At 45.0% G+C, this 25,288-nt stretch overlaps 1 protein-coding gene across 1 annotated transcript in view; it reads right to left on the bottom strand.

The window, feature by feature from the left end:
- Nucleotides 1–6,322: 6,322 nt before the first annotated feature.
- The window catches only part of Polr2A (RNA polymerase II subunit RpII215), a 50,571-nt gene continuing 31,605 nt past the window's right edge, over nt 6,323–25,288 (bottom strand). The window contains exons 16-24 of the mRNA XM_084593334.1: nt 23,609–23,714; nt 21,494–21,699; nt 20,744–20,968; nt 19,630–19,977; nt 15,327–15,431; nt 14,539–14,721; nt 12,993–13,196; nt 9,858–10,044; nt 6,323–7,867 (exon numbers count right to left, since the gene is read on the bottom strand). Coding sequence (XP_084449460.1) covers nt 6,522–7,867; nt 9,858–10,044; nt 12,993–13,196; nt 14,539–14,721; nt 15,327–15,431; nt 19,630–19,977; nt 20,744–20,968; nt 21,494–21,699; nt 23,609–23,714 — 2,910 coding nt within the window. The 3' untranslated portion in view covers nt 6,323–6,521. The remainder of the gene's footprint in view (nt 7,868–9,857; nt 10,045–12,992; nt 13,197–14,538; nt 14,722–15,326; nt 15,432–19,629; nt 19,978–20,743; nt 20,969–21,493; nt 21,700–23,608; nt 23,715–25,288) is intronic.

A 25,288-nucleotide genomic window follows, 5' to 3' on the forward strand; every position in this document is an offset into this window, starting at 1 on the left:
ATATGATATAATATAAATCTGACTTTATGAACACAGCCAGTTCCTCTAAACACAAACACTTCGCAGTAATGTAAGTTGACTTTTCAAATTTCTTTTCGTTTCAGCCGAGTTCCTCTTCCTCAAAGTTCCTCGAAGCTTCCCATGTCAGCGCTTTCATATGAGGTTACAGCTTCAAATCTCTACTATCTGACAGAGGGAATAAACAAGAAATCGGCATATTTACAAAATCCACTGAATTTCAGGTAGCTGTCAATCAGCGAACTATCGGGTGGCTCGACAAAACACACAAAAGTGAAGCGCACGCTTCGTTATTTTATCGGCCGCGCTGGCAGGTATAAGACACAGAATGCGAACCTGAGCTGCGCGCTCTGGACGTGGACCGGTCGAAACGGGCTGCACGTGATCATATTACAACACACTAGTGGGATGTCATCTTTTCCTGCTTTACTAGACGCCGCGGGTTTGGCAGCCGCTTGCTTTTGCAGCGTGAAAAACATACCTCGGGCGCACTAGACAACCGTATTGCTCTCTGCACCAAGCACTACCATTTCGTACGACTGTGAAAAGTAGTTTCGGTAATCATGCCCGTGTCTTAAATCAAATACGTACAAAATGTTTCAAAGAACGTATCTGGACTATAGCATTCGTTATAGATGCTCCTTCTCCCGTGTTCTCCATTGCAGCATAAGCTTCTCCTTCAAGTTCACAAGGCTCCATAGCACGCGAAACAACCTTGCTGTTTTAGGTGATAGCACGTTCTGTGAGCTAGCTCCCAGTCAGAGGGACGTGCAGTAATGCTTTACATGATGCAAGTGACACTTGTAAAGCAGATTAGGATTGCAAACGAGCGGTCGCATACACGCGTATACCTTGATTCCGTGCGCGTCTACGACGGTGGCGTGCTGCAGAAAGGCACGCAGCAACATGCTGACATCATTCCGAATAGAGCTTGGTGCTAACAGCGACTGCTGTGATAAAAAATGGAACAATCACTTGTGAGCATTCCAATGTACCTTTCGGTGCATGCACGGGTTCCACGAAGGCGCACGTTGACAGCGTTCTCGATGGGAGGCTCGGGCGGACTGAACAAAACATGGCCGCCGCTCGCAGTTTCTGTTTCTTTCACTAGATGGCGCTAACTTTTGTAAAGCCTCTAATCAGTTCCTGGTTTGTTCACCTTTATTATGCACCAACTAGCCCGCCAAAATGCTCTCCTGGTTTGTTGTGTACTTTTTATTGTGAAAGAAGGCCAGGTCGAGACGCCAAAGTCGTGAAGGCAAGGCAAGGTACGCCGTGTCAGCGTTTTAATGGTTTTAATCTGATCGTGAACTCAGGTATAACTCAGGCGCGTGCTGGAGCCGGCGCCGTGGGGCGATGACGATGGTATGTACAAAAGAAAGAAGAAGATTATGGTAAAACAAATGAAAGAAGATCCGTGGAAGGCTCACAATATATGAATCGCTTATATATGGCTCCAAAATTTTCTTGGCCTAGCTACTTTTAGTTGCACCGCAAACTTCAGTCATTCAGCAATCAGCTAGTGCAGCTGTTTTCCTTGGACGAGGATGGATACATTATTTGTCTGGATAAGATTTCTCGTCTATTTTATCTTGAAGGAGTACAGTCACCAAATTTTGGCGGCATTTTTATTCTTGGTATGAAACGTAAGGCATTCCTGTATGCGTATATCACCACGCGCGGTTTTCGCCTACGGCCGTTAAATAACTTTTAATTGAATTTTCTTTTCTCGCCAGTTTCGGTTTCAGCAGCCGAGAGATGGCTTTGACGTCACGATCAAGATGTTACGTACGACATAAATAAATAATAATAAAAAAAAAACCGAGGGATAATCGCTGACTCTTCACTTGTAATTCCTGTTCTTGATGCGCAGGCTGGCTTTACGTTGTAGTGAATTCAAACGACACAATTATATCGTGTTTTTTTTTGTTTTTTTTTTTAGTGACCTAAACTTGACAGTAATCGCTCGGCTGTTGAAACCGAAACGGGTGAGAAAAAAAAAAGATCATAATTCAGAGTTTGTGGGTGGATATCACGTGGTGATCCGTGTACAGCAATGCGTTATGTATTATCACCATGGACAAAACACGAGCCCAAAAAATAGGTACGTGTCTACTCCTTTGCAAAAAAAGAAAAAGAAAAAAAAAAACGGCGCCGCCTTTACCATTCCGTGTTTCTGGAAGCCACACGGGTTATCGTTCGATGGTGTCCCGATTTCTATTACAATTGCTTCGTGGACTGTTTCCTTTCCAGCATTTGCCACCTTTTTTACCTGTTTTATTTTCGCATATACAGATGAGTCATGATTATAAACCAATTTTGCCTTGTAGGGCGCTTCTCTATTTCTTCTTCCACACCCACCTAGTAAAAAAAAAAAAAAAAATAGGTACCAGTTAAAAATTTCCAATGAAACAAACGCTGTTTTGGACACAACCCATTACAGCCAATGGGTGGTGGTGGTGGTAGAAACATTTACTGCCAATATTACAGAGGATGGGGGCGTTGCCCCCTACATGGCATTTGAGAGCCCCCTCCATGTACGGAGGGCCCTCTTACAAAGCAAAAGAAAGCCCTTCGAGGGCTATCCGCGCGAGAGCGCATGTAATGATCTTGCGCTGGTCCTTATATAGAAGGTACTGGTGAGTAGCTTCTCCCAGGGCCACCTCTGGTGAAGGAGGATGAGGAAATGAGGGGCAGGTGAGTAATATGTGTAGAAAGTCGCCAGGTTTGCCACAGCTTGCAGGAAGAAGAAAACTGGTCAGGAAAGCGGGCGTGGAGAAGGATATGGGGTATGGGGCTGTGCGCTGTAGCTTGCGCCAATGGACAGCTTGCGTTATTGTAAGATTCGGGGCAGGGGGTGCGTAAGTCCTCCTATTTTCGCGGTGGTAGGTAAGGATGTCACGAAAGGACAGCAGGCACTCCCCGGCATCTGAGCAAGACTGTTCCTCCCCAGCCTGGAAAGTCGAGACCTCGGGCTAGGGAGTGAGCCTCCTCATTACCGGGAAGGCCCGCATGCGCGGCTGGGTGTCCAAATAATTAAGGGTGACAGATTGTCAGGGTTGCCAAAAACGCAAAAGGCGGTGGGTGTTGGATGACACTAAACCATTGGCAAAGTTCAGGATAACTGTTTTGGAATCCGAAATTTCGCAGCGGGTGTGGATGTCATGGCTAGCGCAATGGCATGCCTCCTCAGCCTCTGTTGTAGAATCGGTGAGAATTGAGCAAGCAGAGAGAAGTTTTGCATAATTGTTAGTAACTGCTAGTACCAATTACGATGGGTGTTTGCATAGGTGGCTGCATCTACATATGCTACACTGGGGTCTTCTCCATATTATCTGTGTAATTCTTGCGCCCTGGCTGTTCTACGTTTCCCATCTCGTTCTGGGTTCATGTTTTTGGGAAGAGGGGTACCAAAATTTTGGAGCGAATTGCAGAAGGTAATGGGGGTGCCTTTAGATGGGAGTCCTATTGGGTGAGACCAATTGCGTCCAATGGGTCCAATGGAGTATGACAATAGGATTCAACATATGTGATGGGCGCAGCACGCGCGATGTACCAATACAATGATATCACGCCCACTGCATATAGTGGGTCCAATGGAACATATACCAAATGGGACAAATGGAAAACTGCCAATTTACATGTTTACTATCATGCGCAAACTGATAATACATGCTTAATTGAGATCAAATTTCAGGCAAGCATACATCACACAAGAAATGCAATATACAGTCAGACACTTTCAACATATAACCAAATTAATTACACCCTCAACAGGCTGGCACGAGCAAATTTTGCCAAATTGAACACAGTTAATTCATTCAGCTTTGTTAGTGTAGATGAATATACGGTTCAGTAGGTTAAGCTACCAATAGACGAAATTATGAATCAAGCATTAGTTCTGCTTTGCGAGATATTCCAATGTTGACATATGAATACAATGAGTGCAGTACTGACCCACTATAATGCACTGGGCATAAGACTAATTGTATTTAATGGGTAACTGGTACCAATTGGGCTTACCAGTGGCAAAGATTTGCCCAACTGAATATTCGTTTGGAAATTGAAAACCCAATTAATACTACAGTTATGTACAAATGGCAGTCAATAGACTGCATTACTAGCTTTTAAGTCCAACTGGCCAAACCAATTGTTGGATTGTCCAACTGGAACAAGAATTCCAAATGCAACCAACTGGACTATCCATTTGGAAATGGAATTCACATTGTACTACCCAGTTTGACTTTCAACTGGACTCTACAATGTGTTCTGGTTGGAATTTTTATTTCAAATAGAACCCATTGGAGAGTCCTTTAAAGAATTCTGACTGGAACTTTGTCCTATTGGTACCACTCAGATTCCAATGGGCTAAAATGATTCTTTTGCTGGGCAATATCACTGCTATTAGTGCTACTTGTTTGTCACTCCATGATTGGTTTAACTTTCTTAAACAAGTAAAGACATGTGAAAGTACTTGATTTGACATGGTTATGCCAAGTTTCTGACCTTTCAATGCAACTGGTTTCAATTAGATCCCAGTTGCGAGCGAAGAAACCAATCTTAGTAAAAAACTAATGGGTTCAAGCAGGTGTTTTTTTGAATCGTCTGGGAGCCAGCCAATAGAGGTCAGCCAAATAAATTCAGTTGGTAGTCCATTTATTTTGCCGTTCCATTCCGATGCTTTCTGCTATCCCAATATATGGGAACCATTTGGCTTCCGAAGCTGCAAATGTTTCTTAATTCCCAATTAGATTACCTAATTGGACAATTTGGAACCACTGCAGTTCCACTGGATCCAAGAAAACCAGTTGGAAACATTTATTGGTTCAATTAGCTGAGCATTTCCAGTCGGTGAAGCAAAAGTGTAAGTGGAACGGGGCTTCAATAACCATTCATTTTATATGCTGAATTGTGACTTGGGTTCTGAAAGAATGCAACATGCTTGAATGTGGACAAGTAATAATTACTCACGGCTTCCCTCATAGTACAAGTTGCTTTGCGATGTTAAACCTCATACCAAATACCTCTGATTACGGCACAAGAGCAGCTAGCATTTGAATCCCCCTACGAGTGACCAACAATATGTATGTCATCTTGCAAGGGCAGCAACACAATTTCCTTCAAGATTTTTATCACCTTGAGCTGGTCTATTGTCTTTTTGTGTAATAAACACATTCCCTACACTTAGCACTGTTTTCTGTGGGTGTGAGAATACTTGGATAACCTAAAAGAAATCAAAAAGCAAGCTGCCCAATCATTTGACTCGCAATTTTGTTGCCGAGTATTCATCTACTTCGTCAACATTACTAGTAAACTGCCTGAAGCACAAGTGTTCATCAGACAAAATTGATGAAATCCAGCAGTATCTTGGAGGTCCAGTTAGCAGCTGGCATGACCCTTTTGCATATTTGGGCAAAACTGAAATTTCCTGGCACGTACAGTACGACTATATTATTCAGTGCAATACTGATTTCACTGTACACCTATGCAGGCAAACTATGGTGTACAAGTGTGCAGTCACATCACGTTGCAGCCACAAGTGGGACAATCCCGTTTTCAAGCAAATCTGATGACTCTCTTTGCCCAAGGTGTGGAAGGCATCTCTGCCAGCGTCCTTCGAAACAATTATTAGACTAGGAACGGGGGGTTTATTAGACGAGGGGGGGGGGTGCATTACACCCTTTCCACTTTCCTTTGTGTAGCGCCTTGAGGGCCTGCAACACTTGTATTTGGTTTCAAACCTTGCAACAGTATGGTGGCTTGTGGTGTACAAGGTCGCATTTCAGATCACGTATCCACAGATCATGTGCAGCAGATGCTTTTTCTTGCGCGAGAATTTGAGCATTTCAGCATGTCGTTGACTATATTTATCATATTCTGTTCAATGTTTGTTTCCTTGATTACATCCGTCATTCGATTCAAGAGCCACTTTTCACCAATCACACATGCTGTTTTCATGAAAACACCTTCTTGTGTAAAGATGCATTAATTGGGGATTATTAAGGGTGACTGGTGCTAGGATTAAGTTCACCATCTCGCACCATAGCATGCAGCATGAGGCTTACGTAGCTGATCCGAGAGAAAAAAAAAAGAAGAAGAGACAATTACGCACTCAACATCTGTCTATGGCTTTTTGGTACTTCTAACAGATAAATGGCATATATGCAGAAAGAAATTGTCTTAGTGGAAAACAGGCTAACCTTGACCAACTATAGCTCTTCACTGTGTGATGAAGTGTAAAATGTAGTTGCTTCAACTTTCTATATTTATAGATGGTAGTGTACGTAAGTGATACGCAGAACACTTGCAGTTCCAAAAACAACCTTTATTTAAAACAACAATGCGATACATTTCTTCCATGACTGCTTATTTGCAGGAGTGCCGATATATCCTTTATAAAGGCAAAGTGTCTAGACATCAGTCATAAACATAAAAAAGTGGAATAGGGCCTTGAGCCCTTTTATGTACAGAGGCCAGCAACTCTGACCCAAGTGCTAGCTAAATTAATCATTGTCGCTGTCTTCCTCCATGTTGGGGCTGGTGGGGCTGTAAGTGGGTGAAGATGGGGAATAACCTGGACTTGTTGGGGAGTAACTTGAACCCTTCGGACTTGTGGGAGAATAAGTAGGCGAAGTAGGGGAGTACTTCGGTGACGTCGGGGAATATGTTGGCGACGTTGGTGAATACTTCGGAGACGTCGGCGAGTACTTCGGTGATGTAGGGCTGTACTGCGGTGATGTTGGACTGTACTGGGGCGAAGTAGGGCTGTACTTCGGAGATGATGGTGTATATGTAGGACTTGTTGGCGAGTACTTCGGACTTGTCGGGGAATACTTCGGGCTCGATGGAGAATACGACGGTGAAGTCGGAGAATAGGTAGGCGAGGTCGGAGAGTACTTCGGAGACGATGGCGTGTACTGCGGTGAGCCAGGAGAATAGCTTGGACTTGTTGGAGAATAGGATGGCGAAGTGGGTGAATACTTCGGGCTGCTTGGAGAGTAGCTTGGGCTGCCAGGCGAGTAGCTTGGGCTCTGGGGTGAGTAGTTGGGAGAGCTGGGTGAGTAGGACGGACTGGTTGGGGAATAGGATGGAGAAGTTGGGGAGTAGGATGGTGAGGTTGGGGAGTAGGACGGTGAGGTTGGAGAGTAGGAGGGTGAAGCAGGAGTGTAATTTGGAGAGCTTGGGGAATAGCTCGGACTTGTTGGAGAATAGGATGGAGAAGTCGGGGAATAAGAAGGGGATGTAGGGGAGTAAGATGGAGAAGTTGGAGAATAGGATGGGGACGTAGGCGAGTAGCTAGGACTCGTGGGAGAATAAGAAGGCGAGGTTGGAGAGTAGGAGGGCGATGTTGGAGAGTAGCTTGGGCTGGTTGGGGAGTACGAAGGAGATGTCGGAGAGTAGCTTGGAGAGGTAGGTGAGTAGTTGGGGGAAGTGGGAGAATATGTTGGCGACGTCGGTGAGTAAGATGGTGATGTGGGGGAATAGGAGGGCGAGGTTGGTGAATAAGTTGGAGAAGCAGGAGTGAGAGAGGGAGAGGAAGGTGCATAAGCAGGTGATGAAGGCGAGTAGTTCGGAGAACTGGGGCTGGGTATGTATGGGGAGGCAGGCGATGAGGCTGGCGACCCTGGCTGTGGTGACCATGCAGGGCTGCAGGCACCAGGACTGAATCCACTAGCATCACTTGATGCCGAGGGCGAGAAGCCAGCACCTCCCGGTGTCATGCCACTTCCCACGTTAGGTGACCAGCCACTGCCATAAGCTGGAGTGGCACCTGTGGCCCACGGTGTCATCTGTGGAGACATTCCAGCCATTGGAGTGGCTGCACTGCCAAAAAAGACGCCAGGGCCACCTGCATGACAGGAAAAAATATAAAATGTGTTAGGCACATGAACACAAGCCCATTAATGAGCAAATCATCCCAAGTCCAACGTGTACGAGCGCCGAAATCAAGATATCAAGCCGCTCTTGAGTACATATTCGAGGTCGCATGATTAGGATGCACACTTGGATGCCATATCCTTCATTCTGCGCACGAGTGTAAATCGCTCGACTGCCTTCACACTGGGTTTTCTCATGTTTAGCAGGGAGCTGAACACATGAACAAGCTCAATCTTGATCCAGAGGCTAGACGACTGTCTGCAATGTCGCGATCAATGTCAACAACTATGTAAGGTAATCACGATAGCGTTCAGCCAATGCCATTAAGCAGGCAAGCCACAGCTGTGAGAAAGCCAGGACAAGACAGAAGGCCAAGTACGACCAACCTCACAGGTGCCTTGACTTCCGGCTGGGAGACACGGTTCTCATGCAAAATCACATTGTCAGTGATGCAAATGCAGGATTCGTGGCTAGCTTTGTGCTCTGCCTCGATGGGTAGTGCCCTCTGTGACTGAAGAGAAACTTTCCAGGTTGATTTACCGGTTGAAGACCTGAAGTCAGCTGAATCAGCGAACCCATTCACATGGGAGAGGTAGTATTTCCAGAGGGAAGCTGCTATGGAAGCCGAACCATCACTCATTCAGAAGAGTGCAGAGGTGAGCGAAGCCAAGAGCAGTCTCTACTGGCACCAGTGCACAGTGGCTCTTGGAGCAGCTTGCAGTCGAGCTCAAAACGAATAACCCATGGAAAGACTCTGAACTCTTCTACCGCAGTCTGGGAGTTGGTGGACTTAGGCACGCCAGTTCAACCCTAGCTGGAGGCCAAAACTAACAAGCCTTGTCTGCTGCCCTGGTTTACAATCGAACAGCATCGGCGCTGCCTGAAGCAAGCAGCACAGCATGATTCCAGTCTTTGAAATGTGTGCCTACTCCATCTCTCCAGCAGCAATTGCGGCAATTCCAGAATGCGGACCCATGTGGAGGACGGATGGCCTACCAGTGGACTTGACCGGCCTCGCCCTGACAGCGGCTCCAAAGGCAGAACCTGCCAATCCAGGGCCCAGCCTGCTGTCCAGTGACACAGAAAAGTTTTTCTTTTTTCATTGTCATAGTATGCTTTGCAACTTAAGGTATTATCTACTAATATAGGTACAGGCTTTAAGGAGATCTAGTAAGGCACGGTAATGACCAAATACCAAGGCATCCACATCTGGTGGTCAGCATGGGGGAGGCCCACATTATAGCAGGTGTTTCTGCCAGATGACATGTAGAGGGGCACATCCACAGAAAATGGGCAGTGTCTGCCTTGTAGACAGGAGCAGGACAGAAGGGGCAGGTGTCTTCGAATAGGGCATGCTATGTACTGTGCCAGCCACAATCACGTTACTGTGGGGGTGAGGGTGACACGAAGGCACAATGTTCGAAGCAAGGCTTCTTCCTACAAGGCCGCCAGGGAGTTTGGTGTCATATGGTGAAAGAAGTACTTCGTTTGCTTTGCATTCCACGACTGCCCTGCAAGCCTTATGCGTCCTGCACTCGCATGTTCAACACCATCTTACACCAGGCATCGAAAAGGGGCACGCATCTTAATGTGCTCAGTGCTGGTTCGCGCCGACATGCTCCATCATAGAATTTTATGCCATGAAGAGAACAGTGGCTCACATTCGATATGGCAATCACGAAAGCCATGTAGTCCTGTGGTTGTTGTAACCCAGTATGCCGTTTCCAGTGCAACACTCGTAGCATCAAACGCCACAGCCCTCTATTAGACACTGGCTGAGACGGACCATGTTGGCAGTTCAAGTTATACAGATTTCCGAATTAACAAGTGTCAAACGTACAACTTTCACACTTTTCACCATCTGCCAAGCAAAGAATAACACCAATGGCCTGTACCAGACCAGGCAGAATCTGAACTGCCATCAAGCACAGAAAAGCCCAATTCATCCAGGGCATACTCACAAAGGGATCCCATCATTCCTGGCAGGTTCATGGGAATCTCAATGCCGTACTTGCACTTTTCGGCATCAAGCATCAGGTCAAATGCACCTGTTCCCATCCGTGCCAGCTGTCCCATGATGATGTTTTCAGAGACACCCTTCAGGTAGTCAACCTCAGCATGTGAAGCCGCATCCAGGAGCACATCAACCTGCACAACAGAACAGGATGTCAGAACAGGACATGGTTGCCACAGTTGGAAGCTCTTCCAATACGATGCAATCTGATGCTCACACTCTTGTCACCATGCCATCATTTTTGACACATGCTAAAATGCATAGCTTCCATTAAAAGACACTGCAACACTGGATACACAACATGTGCATCAAGATACCATTCTTCTTAGCAGCAGATTAGACCCGACTACTAGAAACGCACATCGCTCACCTATTCCATTTCATTATCCAGGAGGATAAAATCATTCATTTTAACAGCATTCAGTAATTGCAATGAGGCAGTTTGAAACTTTGTAATTCCAAGGAGATTATTTTTTAATAAAAATGTACCAACTAGCCCAAACAAGAGTCCCAAAGAGCTTTAGATAGGCCTTAAAGGCAAACAAATAACCACAACTGTGACATGTTTACTAGAACTGCTAGAAAAAATGAAGCGAAGTAAATAACCAGCCATTTTTCATGCAACTCGAAAGCCAGTCACATTTGAGATTAGTGGGTTTCACTCTGTCTTAAATGTCCCTGCAAAGTCAGTTATAGTAGCGAATTTTCAATTAGTTCGACCGTTTACGAAAGCTGAGCTTTTTTCCAATCTCAGCACTGATGCTGGCAACATCCTTTTGCATTTTTTTTTCTTTAGCTGCCTTCCTCAAACAAATTGTTAAAAATAAAGCTCAGCAGGCCTGTTGCTTGGGCTAGTTGGTAGAGTTTACTCATTTTGGTGATGCATGAAGTGCAAAATAGACAGGGAAAAAAAGTAACGCTTTGTCCTTTGTTTCACGTCCCTGCCTTTTTTGTGCTTCAGGCTTTGCCAAAATAGCACATTGACTTAATGACCCACATTTTGTAATTCATAGCTTCTAATTTCTTAGCACAAGTGACTACTGAACAAAATCAACTCAGCAACCCTTGGCGAAACCTTGTTTATAGTCAGCTGCTACTTGGCATTTTCAGCTTCCTGCTTTTTTTTAGCCTCCAGAAAGGAACTGTCAATCTTGCAGAAGCCACGGACGTCCACAATTCCTTTGTGATCTGCAGATTAACAATGCCACCTGCTCTTTCTCCAACGTCACACAAAGTCAGCTGGGTATGCAAGAAATTTTTTTCAGGTTCTGTATGTCATTAGTCGAATTCACGGTGACTCCTTGCTCCACACTTCCCTCCCAGAGTTTGAAAATAAGCCATAATTTAACCACTTTCTAGAGTTCCCTGTAATATGAAGCTACATTCAGGAGTTCGGAGGAAAAAAAAAAAATCTTGTCTGAGACTATAAAGTTGCGTTAGCACACTTTCTGCTTCTGAAAGCATGAGAGCGAGCATGAGAGTGTATTCAAAAAAAGGCAGCATCTCTCACAGTTTCCGTTATCTATTTTGCTGCAATCCCCTACTACAAAAATATTTAAGGCCTTCCATGCATTTAGCAGGCTCCAAGCAAATTTGCCGTAGGTCCAGTGAGGAAAGCCCTCAACTAGAGAAGACTGCAGCTCCACTGGCCCACAGATATGGCTACTTTCATCATCAAACGTTGTTGCTGCTGAAGGACTTTATTTTGTTACACGATACTATTCGTAAAATCTTTCCCAGAGGAGGGGGGGGTTAAACTTTTGAAGGAATTGGCTTTTGTTACAACCTTGCTGACGATTTCAAAACCGCCAATACCAGGTCTGACTAACTGTCTGCAGCTTGCCATTTTTACCACCATGTGAAATGTTAACATCACAAATATACAAAGTGTGACTTTCTTACACAACATGACGAACACAAATTTTGATGTGTACAGTTTCAAACACATCATCGCACTGCAAGGCAGCTTCAACTGTAAAACTCACATGAGTTCCACTTCTATGGACGCAGCAGCTAGTCACCCCCCCCCCCCCCCCCAAAAAGCAAAGCTAAGGCTAAAAGCAAAATTAACGAACAAAGACATAGTAAAAGCGACAGGCCCAGATAGGGTAATAGAAACACTGCAGCAAGTCAGTGAAGGTGGCCACCAAAATTTAGACGTGAATTGATGCCCCCAGTGACCGACAGTGAAAGTCATTACAATGTTACGGCTGCTGACAGAGGTTCTATAGATGCTTCTAACTGCCTTTTTGTGGTGAAACAAGGAACCATCGCCAACCTGTGGTCAGAACGAAATTTAGACACTTTTTGCAAGTAAAGTTTATCTTACATAAAATTTGGGGCAACATTCACAAAATCATAAAGTAGCCCCTAATTGTAAATTTTAAGAAAAATTTAGAAGAGTTGGCAAGTCTGTATCAGCATATTTGACAAGTCAACAGTACCGAGAGTAGGCTCTTTATTTAGAGCTGGCCGTTGCGGTTTTGATGCGAAACAGGCTAGGCTACTGTTGGCAGGCACCAGCACAGTTGTCGTGCGCACCTAGGGTCGACATCACTGCAGAAAGTTTGGCACCTGAACAGACATGCTTTGAATGTCACAGGCAATTGTTCTTATTGGCAGTGTCGACTTTTGGGTGCAAACATTATGTCCACTGGGCTAGGTAGCATTCGTGCAACTGCTCTTATTGGCGGTGTAGGCGATGGCAGCAGCCTAGCTTTGCATGGTGTTGAGCGGAAGAAATGAAGTTGTGTCTGCTTTTACGCAACACTTGGCGAAGTAATGGCAACCAAAACTATAATGGTCGAGTTATGAAGTTCTCAACAAAGCAAGAACTTCCGTGAAAATAAATAAATAAATAAAATTTACAGGGTACTGGTGTTTTTTTTTTTTTTGGCACACCCCTTCCTTTAGAGCAACTGAATTCGAGGATTTTTTCAAGGCTCCCACAAAAATTCCCAAACTCTTTTCAAGGATTCGCACAGACCCCGATAATGCTATGCTTACTGGAGCTGCCTTGAGAACACTGCAGTGTGAACACTTCAGCTAAAACTAGAAAGGACATATCAGGCCTTAAACTTACGGTCTCTTCAAAGGAGCAGCGCATAAGGGCCCCTGTATCTTGTCGGTTGATGCCGTGACGAGTGATGGCCATCAGATGTCCCTTGGCTGTCATCACATCGCACAACAAGGCCAAGTGTCGGTAGTTCACATATGAACCGTCAAAGGAGATGACGTGGTTCATCTCTTTCTCCACAGCTTTACGGACAGCTTCTATGCCCAGTACCTGCACAGCATATGTTGCCCATTAGGAACATGTTGACGTGTGAACTTCGCCCCATAAAAATGTTCCTGTGTCTGCATGGTCCCATCAATAACGCCAGTAATAGAAAGCACCAGTAATGGAACTCTGCATTCAGGGATGCAACAGCTCAAGTAGGATTTGTAGCAATTTTTGGAGCAGTAAAATATATATTTGGAGAAGCTCACAGGAAAAAAGGACTGCACTTTGCAGCAAGAATTCAAATTTTGGAGCAGTTAAATAGGGAAGAAAACTTACTTTTGGCACAAAAACTGAAGAGCTGTAAATATCAGACCGTATGAATGTGATCCAAAGGAAATCTAGCAAGGGCCCCCTATCACTGGCACTGCGTGTATCTATTTTTGTATATAAAAGTGTTAAGAACTGCAAGGCATGCTATTATACTTAAAAAAAAAAAAGAAAAAGAAGAATGTGAGCCATAAAACCGAGGATGTTAAACTTCAGCGACCAAATAAAAATGAAAAAGGTAGAAAATACGCATTTCTTTTTTGCATTTACTGTGGTGTGACAATTTTAATTACGGGATCTTACCTTGCTTGCAAGGATCATAAAAAAATGTTTTACTATCATAAGACCTTCAGCTCGTGTTGTGCGAAAACAGCGCTAGAAGACCCTAATTCAAAGCCGTGACTGTGATCAGCCTATACCCAAAAGCGAAGTGCAGTACAAAAACAATGTTGATTCAAAAGCAAACACAGAAAAAAGACAAAAAGAAAAGAAAAACAGCAACGAAAAGGCAAAAAGGCAAACAGCGAAAGCAGATAAAGCAAGTTGTAAGCAAACTGGCAATGATTAGGTGATTTTGACTCTATATTTTGATTAAGGGAAGGTGGGCGATGACTCGGGATATTAGGTTATATACTTTGTGCACAGAGCAGACTTTATAGTACTATTTCGATGTTCCACCATCTGCAAATGTCAATTTTGGCAATCTTGGGCTCCACTGCTGAGTTATGTAATTCAGTAGCTAAGACTGGTGTGTGTTTCCAGACCTGCTGGCGCCCAAAATAAATTCCACATGTACTATCTCCAGTTATATTGCGCAATTGGCACAGCTATTGCACCCCTGTGCAACATCATCACCATCACCATTATGATTACCATCAGCCCAGCTCTACTACCAGATGCAGGACAATGGCCTCTCCCATCGACCTCTAATTAACACAGTAAGTCAGGCTTGGAGGATTCCTAATTTTATTTGCCCACCTGATGGTCTACCACCTCATAAATTTACCTTATCTTGGATACACAATTATTGCAATACTGCAAGAAAAGAAGCTGGCCTAACGGAGCTGGGTCCACTTACAGCAAAGATCTCGCAAATGTCATTGGAGTATGTTCGGACAGGGTCGACGTCCCGCTCGCTCAACACCCTCATCAGGCTGGTACCATCAGTTTCCAGCAGCCACTCTGCGATGGCTTTGAACTCTCCAGTCTCAGTGAGTACAATGCGCTTCTTGTTGTCTGTAGTAGGCAGGTGCATGTACACCTGAAACAAAAGGGAACGGCATCAAGTAAAATGTAGTCAAGAAAATGCACCAAGTTCTCGAAAAAAAGAAAGGGGGGGGGGTTACCTACACAGCCATCCATGTGAATAGCAAACACAACCTACACTATGTTCTACCTGCAGCCAAGAAGTGAATGCATGCACCCTTACGAATTTTATGAATTCGTCACCATAATGGAATTCTTTTCTGCCGAAATTATGTCACTAAGATTTCACTCTAGTTCAGTCAAGTCTCTGAACTAACTACTCTCTGGCTCAGCTACCTAGCTCTCTCAAAGCTCCACAGTAAGGTAAGAAAGCCTCTATATTTTCAGCATGACAATCACAGAATCCAAAGACTGAAAATTAAGGATGTAAATGGCAGCCCTCGTCTCACTTTTCACAGTGGCTATCACAAATATGTACCCATTCACAGAGTACCCAAGAATGAAATAATCATGGACATAGATGCTCAAAAATATAGGTCAGGTTTTTTTGTCAGCTTCATACATTGCACTGCAGTAGCTAATTGTGAACAAGGGATGCAGAATGCAGGAGACCAGCACTGCTGGTCCGCAATGCAGAAGTTTGAGGCAGCGCAGACTAACCTTTGTAATGGCTTCAATGCCTTGCAGAGTCATGTCACTGAGCATGTTGGCCTCAATGCAACGAAGGAAGACATCATCCTCCATCTTGTCCACCTGCTCTTCCTCCTGTTGAGGGCGAATGTGGTTGGCAGAGACATCAGCCCAGTAGCAGCTACAACGGTTTCCCAATGTCCTTGGCATATAGATATGTTTTGATCATTTATGTAACCTTTGCAACTAGCTTCATGTGGCTGAACTTTTCTGTTAGCATCTTACTAAAAGACTAAGTACATGAATGATAGACCAAAAAAAAAAAAGAAAAGAAAAAAAAGCCCATCAGCTTGACAATCCCAATTTGGTTGAATTCCATAGACTCAAAATAGACCTTCCTTTCACTGAATGCATTTGATATGACCACAAACATGTCGTAACCCATATACAGTCGAACCCGGATATATCGAATTTTGGTTATATCGAACTCACGGAATATTCCCTTGAAAATCCCATGTAAAAGTATAGGAAAGCCGCGTCATATATCGAACTCAATTTCACCGGTCGTTCGATATATCGAACTCTGCACCACGCACTGGAAAGTGTGCTTTCCCCAAAGACGATCACATGCGCGGAAAGAATGAGAGGGGACAGTTCGGCTATGGCAGCGCCGCGCCCATTCCCCAAAGGCGCGCGCATCTGCGGTTATCGTTTCCCGCGCGCCAGCACGTGACGTTTGCAAGCTATGTGTGTGAATGAACCAGAGAGAACCGGTGGGAACGAGAGGGGAAAAAACGCGATAGAGCGAAGCGCAAGGGTGTGCCCATTCTTTTGCCGAGCTATCTCTCTCCTTCCTCTTTCCCGGCCTTTGTTCGCAGTAGCACGTACGCATGCGCCAAGCCAGCTCAGCCCATTTTTAGACAGAACGTCAGACGCTTTCTCCAACGTGTGTTGCGAACCCTCTGCGTGCGGCGGCTGACCTGGCTATGGCGCCTGCGGAAGTTAAGAAGCGGCAGATCTTGTTTTTTTATTTTATTTTATTTTTTATTTTTTTGCGAGTCGTTTGTTCTAATCGTTGTGCTGTACGCGCGGCGTAGCGTAAGATATGGCGTTACGAAGTGGCTTTTTTTTTTTTTTTTTTTTTTTTTGCAGTAGTCGTTTATCCTTGCATGTAAGAATCAACGAAAGCACGCGATCAGCTGCGATCATGACACCGACTTTTAGCATTTTTCACTTCAAACAGCATTTGCAGCTACTTTATCACGCTTTCCAATGGTTTTGTGGCAGTAGACAACGCCCGCCCCAAGCGCGGCGTGATAAATCGAACCAGGCTTGAGCAATCAAGCCATCACGGGCAGTCTGCCAAGTTCGCTCCCCGCCGCAGCAGGAGCTATCAAAAGATAAACACGCTGCAACGTTATCGCTGCGCAGCATCTTGGCACGCTGCCAAGAAACGAGCTGTGGATGAGACGACCGAAACGGAGTGCTACATGCAAGCGATAACGCTGGCAACGGCGACACAGAAACCTTGTTTTGAGCTGCCGCCCGCAGTTCCAACAAGTTGGAAATGTTTTGCTCTGTCAAGTTGGTAATTTTTTGCTCTGTCGCTGCGGCTCGTCGCTGAGATCGCTTAATCGCTTGCATGTAAGCGAGCTGGCCTTAACGCTTTTTTTTTTTTCCAAATTTTCGAGTGCAAAAGTGGAGGGTGGGTTCATTATGCGAGTGTGTTGATTACGCGACAAATACAGTATCGTTTTTTCGCATCGTAAGTGCCGTCCCAGGCCGATTTCTGTATATCGAATTATCGATATATCTAACCATTTCGCGATCCCCTTCGAGTTCGATATACAGTGAAAGCTCGTTAATTCACAACTCGTTAATTCGAAATTTTGGATAATTCGAAATAGTCATCGTGGTCCGGTCCGCAGTGCATAGAAGTCTATGCGCGTAACAGCTCGTTAATTCACTCAAAAATTGGCGCCGCCACCCATAATTCGAACTGCGCGCCGCCAAGCGGCGCTGTTAAAAACCATCGTTGGAAGCTTTCACGGCAGAACGATAGATGGCACAACCATCGGGGCGCCGCTAGGGTGCTGGAACAAGTACTAAACAGTCTTTCCTGCTGCGACTCCTTCGAGGAACGACGTTTTAGTGTTATCGACCACGGTTTCGTGTTGCATTTCGTGAGCCCTCGTTTTGCACGCCGCTTGTTGTGAGCTTGTGTCCGCGAGATGTGTTCGCGTGGGAAATACTGTGCCAAGACGGTGAAGGAGAAAGTGGCTATTTTACGCGAGGTGGATGAACGGAAGGCCAGCAAAGTGGAAATCGCGAAAAAGCACGGGATTCCACCAAGCACGTTGTCGACATACTTCCGAAATAGGAAGGCCATCGAGGATGCCTATGAAGCCGAAGATTTCGCCAGCAACAGAAAAAGGCTTCGGTTAGCCAAGTATCCGGAAATTGAGACCGCTGTGATCACGTGGGTGAAAGAAATGAGAAGCGCTGACATTCCACTGAGCAGCCCAATTATCACGGCGAAGGCGGCCGATTTCGCCCTGCGCTTGAATGTGGAAGATTTTGTCGCCTCCGAAGGATGGTTTCACCGCTTTAGAGACAGACATAATCTTGTCTTCCGGGTGTTGTCTGGAGAAGCCAAAGAAGTGGATGCAGAAACTTGTGCCACGTGGCGAAGCGGTGCTCTGCAGCAGTACTTAGAAAGCTACTCGGCACATGATATATTCAATGAAAGAAATGAGAAGCGCTGACATTCCACTGAGCAGCCCAATTATCACGGCGAAGGCGGCCGATTTCGCCCTGCGCTTGAATGTGGAAGATTTTGTCGCCTCCGAAGGATGGTTTCACCGCTTTAGAGACAGACATAATCTTGTCTTCCGGGTGTTGTCTGGAGAAGCCAAAGAAGTGGATGCAGAAACTTGTGCCACGTGGCGAAGCGGTGCTCTGCAGCAGTACTTAGAAAGCTACTCGGCACATGATATATTCAATGCTAATGAGACGGCTTTGTTTTATAAGCTCCAGCCCGACAGAACAGTAGCATTTAAAGGGGACAGCTGCGCTGGCGGCAAGCGAAGCAAAGAGCGGATTACTGTTCTGGTCGCCGCTAATATGACCGGGACGGAGAAGGTCCCTCTTTTTGTTGTCGGCAAGGCACATAAGCCTAGATGTTTCAAGAACATTAGGACGCTGCCGACGGAATACTCCGCCAACAGCAAGGCGTGGATGACGGGCGAATTGTTTAAAAAATGGCTCTTGAAATTCGATCGGAGGATGGAGCTAGGGAAGCGTCAAGTTCTCCTCATTGTGGATAACTGCTCGGCACACAAAGTCGACGCCGAGCTGAAAGCACAAGGCTCGTCTTTTTGCCCGCCAACACGACTGCGGCCTTGCAGCCGATGGATCAGGGGGTGATCAGAAACATCAAATGTTTCTATAGGCGCCACATGATCGAGCGCATGACTTTGTGCACTGGAAACCAGAAGACCAGCACCATCACATTGCTCACAGCAATGCACATGTTGGTGCGTGCATGGGAGCAGGTCACGCCGTCCACAATTGCAAACTGCTTCCACCACTGTGGCTTTGCTGCCGGAAGTATGAAAGAAAGTGGCGACGATGGGAGTCCGGAGCCTCTGCCTGCGGCTGTGCGTGCTGTGCTGCAGGACGTCAGTTTTGATGATTACGTTGGAGTAGACAGCGATGCAGCAGTGTGCGGTGCCCTAAGTGATGAGGACATTGTCGCTGAAATTGTTGGGGAGCAGTCTGTCCCAGAAGAGGCAGAAGACGAGGACGACGAGGAGGAGCAAGAGCCCGTGCGTCCATCCGCGGCAGAAGTTATGGGAGCGCTGAATGTCGCGCGCCTTTTCTTCAGCTTTGAAGAGGGGGAAGAAGACTCCCTGCGCCGCATTCGCATGCTAGAAGACCGAGTGAGTACGGTAGCCCTCAGAGAGAAGAAGCAGAAGATGATAACAGACTTTTTTGCTAAATAAATGTTTTTCGTGCCCTCCGGGCATCAAACGCCTTCATTTTTGCTCACTTTCATTAGTTCGAATTTTGGTTAATTCGAACTGGCCTGGCGGTCCCGTGGAATTTGAATTAACGAGCTTTTCCGGGTTCGACTGTAGTAGGTATAATAAGTAACAAAAAGAACCTCTCTGGGGTGGCAACATTGGCCACCCCGTTGAACACAAAATCTCTCAGCAGTGCCCCAATTTCCTCAGTTAATGGCCACATTTTGCTAAAATCATAATAAGCAGAGTGGGTTTTGTTTTAACACACAAAATTTCAGAGAATGAAGCATAAAAAAATGAGAACTCACATCTTGGAACTTGCCATCATCACTGTTCATTATTCGTATCCGAAGAACCAGCTTCTCTGCATTGTCGTCGTTGAAGATGCAGTTGAGATCATCGCCAAAGCCAGCATTTATCTTTTCAGCAATCTGCTCCATGGTGAGCTTTTTGTCTGTCATACGCTTCCGGTCCAGCTCCACACGGAGCAACCAGGGTGATATGCGAGTGGGGTCAAAGTCAGGCATCTCATAGTAAACGTTGACAAACTCCTGGTCCTCCGCAATGACTGTGTTCTGTGGGTCAGGGTCGTAGTAGATGGCTGTGTTGGCTGTCACCTTGCGAAGCGTGGTATGCTCCAAGCGACACAGCACATCCTGCACAAACATGCGAGAACTTTACATTAAAGACTGGCTTTCCACAAAATGGTGTCCCGAAATACAGGCATTAAAACTCTCGGACTTGCACACAAATATGAAAAAGGTCTACGCTGGCACAGGAAGAGAGGATGCATATGAAAGTCTGAAGTTTGGAGTGCATTATCAGAAACTCATGCTTTCCTTTGCAATATATGGTCAGTCATTAATGCAGGGGAGCAAGGTATGCCAATGCTAGAGATTTTCACTTAAAACCAAAAGAAGCTCCTGAACTACACAGCAGCAAAAAAAAAAAAAAAAAAAAAAAACCTCATGCAATAGACAAATATCAGCTGCATAACGAAAGTTGTACAAGAAGCTAAAAATAAATGCTGCTCAGGTACTACATTTGAACCTAGATATACCGAATTCAAAGGGCATAAAAAAAATTGCTCAATATATGAAAAATTTAATTACAGAGAAATGTGTTTGAGATACTGCACGCAGTCATTACAAATCCTAGCTCACATACACACAAATTAGAGATGCATTTTATTTCATAGAAAAAAGTTGCTAATCTTTGACTGCTTCTTGCTCCTCCGGACAATAAAGTTGAAAACGTTGGTTTTATCTTATTGCAACTGTTCAGGTGCAAGGGCCGGTGCTACCTATTTCGCCACAACAATGCCAAATTAGGCTGAACACTGATTGGTTGTGCATGGGTATTTCCTCCTGACCAAGGCAATCTTCATCTCCAGTACAATCATATTCCTCTTAGAAAACGTACCTTGGCCTTCTCGGCATCTCGGGCAGCAGCACCCGTAAGGAAGACGGTGAGCGACGGTGTCTTGGGCTTCTTGGAAATGTTAATGATCTCTTTCAGACGAGGCACACCAAGCGTGACGTTCTTGGCTGACACACCAGCATAGTGGAAAGTGTTCAGGGTCATCTGAGTAGCCGGCTCACCCAGAGACTGTGCAGCCAGGGCACCCACCATCTCGCCAGGCTGACCCTGCAAACAATTATGCCCAATAGTACTTTCGAAGCTTTTTCATTTCTAGGTTTTAGATGTACTGTGACGCCTGATATGCATGCCGAATTTCAGTATGGGAAAACAAACATCATTTTTCTCGTTTTCTATGTAAACAAGCTGAAAATGAGTGATTACTGCAAACGATTAGAGTTGATTATGCAAAACTTTTTGTGGCAAGCAAACAACTAAGCCACAAATGCCCACATTTGCAGCTGGGCAGCAATCAAGTGAATTCTAAGCATGCACAATGTCAATTCTTGCCTTACAACAGTGCACCCTGCTTGACCAAAACATATATTAATATGTCAAGACACATTTTCTAGGTAGCACGTCAATGATGAAAGGTTTGGAATTCAAACAACTGAGGCGAAGTTGCATTTGGGCGATGGGACCAGCCACCAGGCGCGAGGAACCACTGTTAGTTTCAGGCTGTTGGCTCCAGCTTGAAATGGCGGCACCAACACAATAAAAGGCAAGGCAGTGGTCTCAGCAGCACTAACCAACCTGTGACTGGTGGAAGCGTGTCTCAATCTCTCCCAGCAGCCACTCAAAGGACTCAGTGGAGAGGCGGAACTCCTCGGCCACTCGCTTGGAGCACAGGGTGGCACGTAGCAGAGCACGGAACAGGAATGTGGCGTTCTCGTTCGCCTGGATGCTCAGGTGGTCCTCACCCGGCACAATGACTAGTTTTTTCACAAGATCCTCCACACCTGCAATGCATTGGTGCACAGCAGAGATGTTGGCACAAAATGACAAAAACATGAAAGAAAGAGCAATGCTGTGAACTTATTTGTAGGATCTCTGAAATCACTGCAGATGGAAGAAAGTTTACTAACATTCACTGCTGCTATTTTGTGATAACAACCATGCACTCTAACTAGTGCACAGTGTTAGTCCAATCAGCCACCCATCCATATTTCCATTATTAAGCAAAAACCATTGCTTTTACCAGTGATTTAGAATGCTTCCCCTCATACGTCTGTATGCTTTTTGATGTACCTATGCTTGCTTATTTTCACTGTTCGTGAGAAATTTGCTTTAGTTGATTCAGTGTAATTTTAAGTTTTTACTTTGTATATGTCCTTGCCTTTGTTCTATCTGTTCTCTGCACCCTATTATTTTGTGTTTCAATGTATACTAAAGTGACGGTGAACCTGTTTTCAACCATGGCTACATTTTAGGTGAAAGTGCAGCTAGCTGTACAGGCCTATACTAAGTAAGTTTGCAACTGCCTACCAGTTTTTGTACAGCGATAAAAAAGAGCAGGGGGTATTGTATATTCTCGCGTGTAATTTGATCCCCTCCACTAGCAGCCCTCACTGACATAAAAAAATCAAGACACCCCAATATACAGTAGAATCTCAGTGACACAAATCTCAAGGAGCTGAGATAAATTTGTATCGTCTGAAAATTAGTACCACCAAAACAAACAAGATTGGTATGCAGAAGAGTCGGGAATTCATCCACTGTGATCTGCTTACGGCGGAGGAGACATATTTATGTCTCTAATCGGGTGGAGTACAGTATGACACCGGTTAAAAGGTGGGCTGTGCGCCGCTGCAACCTGGAAGCGGTGCGTACAATGAGACTGGCAATCGCGAAGTATGCAAACTGCGGGCTGCCGCAAGCCACTCGCAGTGTGTACAGCAGTACTGGTGATCGTGACCTTGGTGATGCGTGGGTCACATCCTCCCACGATCTGCTTCTCGGGCATAGAGCATGACAGCTATCACGGAATAAACGATGTACAGGCCGCACACCCCCGCAAGTTGATCTACGTGTGTACGGAACTAGAAATCACACAGTCAACGATGTGTGGGCTGTACGCTGAAGCAAACTGCTCCCGACGTATACAGCGCGGCTAGTGATCGTGGAGTCAACAATTTGTGCATAGCACGTAGTGCTCAGAGTTGAGCCCCATGTGTTAGTATCAGCTGTAGTGGAACATCAGAAATTTTGCACATAGTACAAAATGCTCCCTGGCAGGGGAACTTTGTGAATTCATATCGTCTCGAAATTTAAATCAAACAGGTTTGCGTCACCGAGGTTTTGCAATAAGTTGATGCGGCCCCACTATGTATGGAAGTCAAAGCAGGAAAATGCATGTCTAGAGCATTTCCTTGTTCACAGCTTGAAGAAACAGACAGGTACGCAGCAATCATGAAACTATCACTTGAAAGCATATGTGAAATCAAAAGCAATAAAAAGGCGCACCTTCCTGCATTCCACACTGATGTGCGGCCAGACTGGCCAGCCTGATAGTGGCACACGGAAGAGACGACGGTCCTGTAGTTTTAGGTTCTGGCATGCAAGACATTCCAGAAGTACATCAAAGTCTGCCCTCATGCTATCTATGGTTTTCCCAGGTAAGCGGCTACCAGCACGAGCAAGACGGGTGTGCACTATTCACAGCTTTGCTGAAACTATGCAAATTGGTCAGCTCTGCATATATGATTAAGTACAGCCATCTCTGTAAAAAATGCATCGACTCATGCATAGCAATATACAATAGTGAAGCAAAATAATGAGATAAAACGAATGCAAAAAGAAAGCAAGGAAGAAAATAAAAGAAAGAAGGAAAAATGTGATAATGTCATGAAATGCAAAGGCAGGCCCCACCTTGCACCACCCTGAGTGGAGACAAGTCCGTGGGTGCACGCAGGTTCACCCTGAAAATCTTCTGGGCATTCCAGAGCATCCTTTGGAGGTTGCACGGCAACACAACCTGCAATGGCAACATTAAATTCACTTAGAGAATGGAGGGGATTGACCGCAGTGGACTGATGCGGATGTCCCAGAGAAAAGGCAACATTCTGCGACTTGTGGCTCCTATCAGTACCACAGAAGACCCAGTGGGTTTTATGAGCGTGTCCTTTCACTAACACCAATCCACTTCCACTGTATACCCGAGTACTATTATTACGACTCAAAAAATCACATTGAGGTTCATCCTCATGCTCAAGCACAGCACTTATTTAGCAGCAGTAAAGCCATAAATTCATATTGTGCACCCCAGCCCTTTTTGCAACAAGGTAACTTCTATTGACCAAAGCACAAGATGATACAAGAAATAGTATGAGAGTATGATAGTATGATAGTATTCCATCATTGGAAAATGTAAATTACCAATACATGAGCCATATAGAAATAAGTGTCACTGGTATTGCAGCACTAATTAACTATCTCAAGATATCAATTTCTGCTGATGTAGATAATATTAATACAAAAGTTCTAAAGAACAGGGTTATACCTTCAAGCACTACTCTGTTTCTTATATTTCATCAGTCACTGTCATCCAGAGAAATTCCAGAGGACTGGAAAATTGGCAAAATTCTCCCCATCTTCAAATCAGGTGACAAAACAAATGCACACAATTACCGCCCAATATCACTGACATCTGTCCCATGCAAGATCCTTGAACATATCATCGTATCAGGCATTGCGCAGCATCTCGATAGTAACTTCTTTTTTACTAACCAGTATGGGTTCAGGAAAGGCTTTTCATGTGAGGCTGAATTATTGAAATTTACTAATGAACTCCTACATAATATGGACGAGAACTCTCGAACAAACTGCATATTCCTGGACTCCTCTAAAGCATTTGATTGTGTCGCGCATTCACGTTTAATAGCTAAAATCACCTGCCTTAACCTAGACTCATTAACGACCTCATAGATCACAAATTTCTTGTCATCTCGCAAGCAGTTTACGGTTGTTAACAGTCATGAATCTCCACTTAGCGACGTCCTGTCTGGTGTGCCTCAAGGTAGCGTCATGGGCCCATTGCTCTTCCTCATTTGCACGAACGAACTGTCATCTAACATTAATTCACCTATTCGCTTGTTCGCAGATGATTGCATCATTTACTGCAAAATTCGCTTAGCTACTGATCACCTAGAACTTCAGAGAGACCTCGATTGCATAACCGCTTGGTGCAAGTCATCGCAAATGTCACTTAACACCGAAAAATGCAAATTGATAACACTCAGCTGGAAAAAATTAACTCTTTCTTCAGTTACTTACCAGTGTCCTACGCATGTTCATACAAATACCTCGGCGTTCATTTCTCGAGTAACCTCTGCTGGTCCACTCATCTATCTAAAACGCAGTCTTCACGAAACTCCTGCCACGACCCATAAGCTCGCGTACCAACCATTTCATTTACAACTCGAATATGCATCTCCCATCTGGTCACCTCATCAGGTTTATTTAATCAATACTCTTGAATCAGTTCAGAATCGCACTGCGAGTTTCATTTCCAGGAACTACAACCGTCAATCAAGCGTAACAAACATCAAA

The sequence above is a fragment of the Amblyomma maculatum genome, chromosome 2 (assembly GCF_055883805.1).
Source record: "Amblyomma maculatum isolate TAMU_Amacu chromosome 2, ASM5588380v1, whole genome shotgun sequence".
Classification (NCBI taxonomy): Eukaryota; Metazoa; Arthropoda; class Arachnida; order Ixodida; family Ixodidae; genus Amblyomma; species Amblyomma maculatum.